Source organism: Montipora foliosa, chromosome 3, assembly GCF_036669935.1.
Source record: "Montipora foliosa isolate CH-2021 chromosome 3, ASM3666993v2, whole genome shotgun sequence".
Lineage (NCBI taxonomy): Eukaryota > Metazoa > Cnidaria > Anthozoa > Scleractinia > Acroporidae > Montipora > Montipora foliosa.
The window spans coordinates 58528801-58531300 of NC_090871.1; the positions used below are offsets into that span (position 1 = coordinate 58528801).

The 2500-nt window shown below is 38.4% G+C and overlaps 1 protein-coding gene across 4 annotated transcripts in view; it reads right to left on the bottom strand.

The window, feature by feature from the left end:
* Window positions 1–2500, bottom strand: part of LOC137995039 (uncharacterized) — a 9866-nt gene that overhangs the window by 663 nt on the left and 6703 nt on the right. For all 4 annotated transcript variants that reach the window (XM_068840610.1, XM_068840607.1, XM_068840608.1 and 1 more), the window contains one exon: window positions 1733–1993. In XM_068840610.1, the coding sequence (XP_068696711.1) occupies window positions 1746–1993 (248 nt within the window). In that variant the 3' untranslated portion in view covers window positions 1733–1745. The remainder of the gene's footprint in view (window positions 1–1732; window positions 1994–2500) is intronic.

A 2500-nucleotide genomic window follows, 5' to 3' on the forward strand; every position in this document is an offset into this window, starting at 1 on the left:
TTAACGGTTGCTTAGCCAAAGCAAGCAAGGTTACAAGAGAATCTTTCTTCTAGATTGCGACTCTGATTAATTGAACATCTAAAATTTTATACTAACATTTCATAGCTACTTTTGTTGACAGCAATGATTTTTGAATTGCACTTTGACCAAGAGTCCATCATGCAAGACTAAGATTTACCCAAATTGGCCTAGTCCCTATTGGCCTCAGAAAAGTATCTTTTTGTGGGAAAATAAACAATAGGCCAAATAAGCGAACTCAATGTTGTCCCCAATTCAAACCCTGAATGTGAATGCTACATTATAATGCAAAAATGCAATACACAAAGAATCTTATCCCTGGAGATTTGAATTGTGTACAACATCGAATTGGTCTATTGTTTACTTCCTATTCAAAATAGTCACTTTTCTGACCCTGGAGGGGAGAAACCTGATGCCAGTATCTTACTCTTATGCAACATGGGAGGCTTCGACAGCGGTGTTCTCTGACTTTAATATCAGTTTCGATTAATAAGTTTTCACTGAAATTTTGAAAATTTGCTTTCATCAAATGATTTGATGAAGTTTAAGGCCCAACTTCAGCCGAAAGCCATTGCGTGCTGTGGAACAATTTTCATATATGAAAATCCCACCAGAGCTGAAATTCATTGCATCAGATTGCGACGTTAAGCAATGCGGTTACTAAGCACACCAAGACTCCATCACCAAAGAGTAACATTTACCCTTCAGCGTCACAAAAGTGTCTATTTTTAAAACAAGTTTTGCGGGAAAATAAACAAATTACCAAATCGGTTAACTCAATGTTGAACCCAAATCAAATACTTCGGGAATAAAACGTTTTCTTCTAGGTATTTACATATCATTTTTGAATGTGAATGCTACATCGTAATGCAAATACAATACACAAAGAATCTCAACCCCCGGAGATTTGAATTGGGTACAACATTGAGTTAAAGGAGACTTCACTGTTTATGAACAATTTTTTCTATATTCAAATTTTGCCGGCCTTTTGTTAATGACAATAGGTGACGAAACGGTGAGTATCGCTATTACATATTTCAGTCCCCGCAAAACTTGGTTTAAAAATCGGCACTTTCCAGATGCTGATGGATACAAACCTGATACCAGATTCTTACTTTTGGGTAATCGACTCTTGTGTGTTTGCTGGTCTTTTAAGATTAACGTGTTCGTCGATTGTCATTAAATATTTGTCGCGGCATAGACCACTTTCATAATGGCGCCTCAATAAATTATTCTTTTGTTTTAATGCTAATATGCCTTTCTAGCCTCGATGCGATGCGCAAAATTCAAAAGAATGTGTTAAGCAAAATGAGGCCAGTAGGTCCAATTAACACAAATACAATAGAATATTAAATCGGTTGCCATTTATGAAAGTGGTCTATAGATGGCAACCTCCTTTACATTCTTTTGTACTTATGTTAATTAGACTACTACCCTCATTTTGAAACAAATAATCTTTTGAAATTTGCTGGTCGTAGCGAGGTTAGAAAGGCTTATTAGCATTAAAACAAAATAATAATTTATTTGGTCGCCATTATGAAAGAGGTCTATTGATCGCTTGAACGGGCTTCCCTCAATAATTTCGCCTTTTCGTGACTGGGGCAAGTCAATCCGTAATTGCCCTCGGGACCCATGCAATTACATATACTTGATATGTCAAGCATGAAAATGCCTCCATAGGACCTCAAAAAAAAAAAAACTTGATTCCTGTTACCTGTAACGTTTAATCAGTTCCTATGCACGTGTCTTTTTCCTCCTCTTTGCTGAGGACAATTCTTGTCAGGGCAAAGCTCCGGGGGTTTGGGGTCAAAAATGATTGTCTGGGTTCCTTCATTCAGTCGTGACGTCACAGATGCTGTCCCAGGCCCTTGCATGGTAAGTGCCACATTTTTGGCATCAACTTTGCCAAATATGCGTTGAGCCTCGCCCGCATTAGTCAGTTTAATTTTGTGCCCTTTAAAAACGCGTTCTTCATCTGTCAAATGAAAAAACAATAAACAGCTAACAGTAAGGTAAAATCTGCCTTATAGAGAAAAATACAGAGAATGAAATTCGGCGTTTAACAGTATGAGAATATTGAGGTGAATTAACTTGTCTATGCAAAGAGTGCTTTATGCATGCGAGCTTGATAGATAGTCTTGAAAGTCAGGATTTTGGACCAGGTCTATAGATCTGACTCCAGAACGATACAATCTTGTGCCCAGAGTCCTCAGGCTATTTGTTCAGCGGTTTTTCGACAGGACAGACTCTGGGATAATCGAAAAAATTAGAATTTTTGATTGGCTGTTACGTTGCAACTTGGCCGACCCAAAAACCGACCCAGATTTTGCGGGATACTGGTGCCATTATCCCAGAGTCTCTCCAGGGTTGGTACTTGCTGTATGGGGACAAAAATTGTACCAGAATATATTATAGTATAAGTATACTATAAGGAGGCAGTGTGGCCCAGTGGTTAGGGTGCTTGCCTTGAGATCCGGAGATC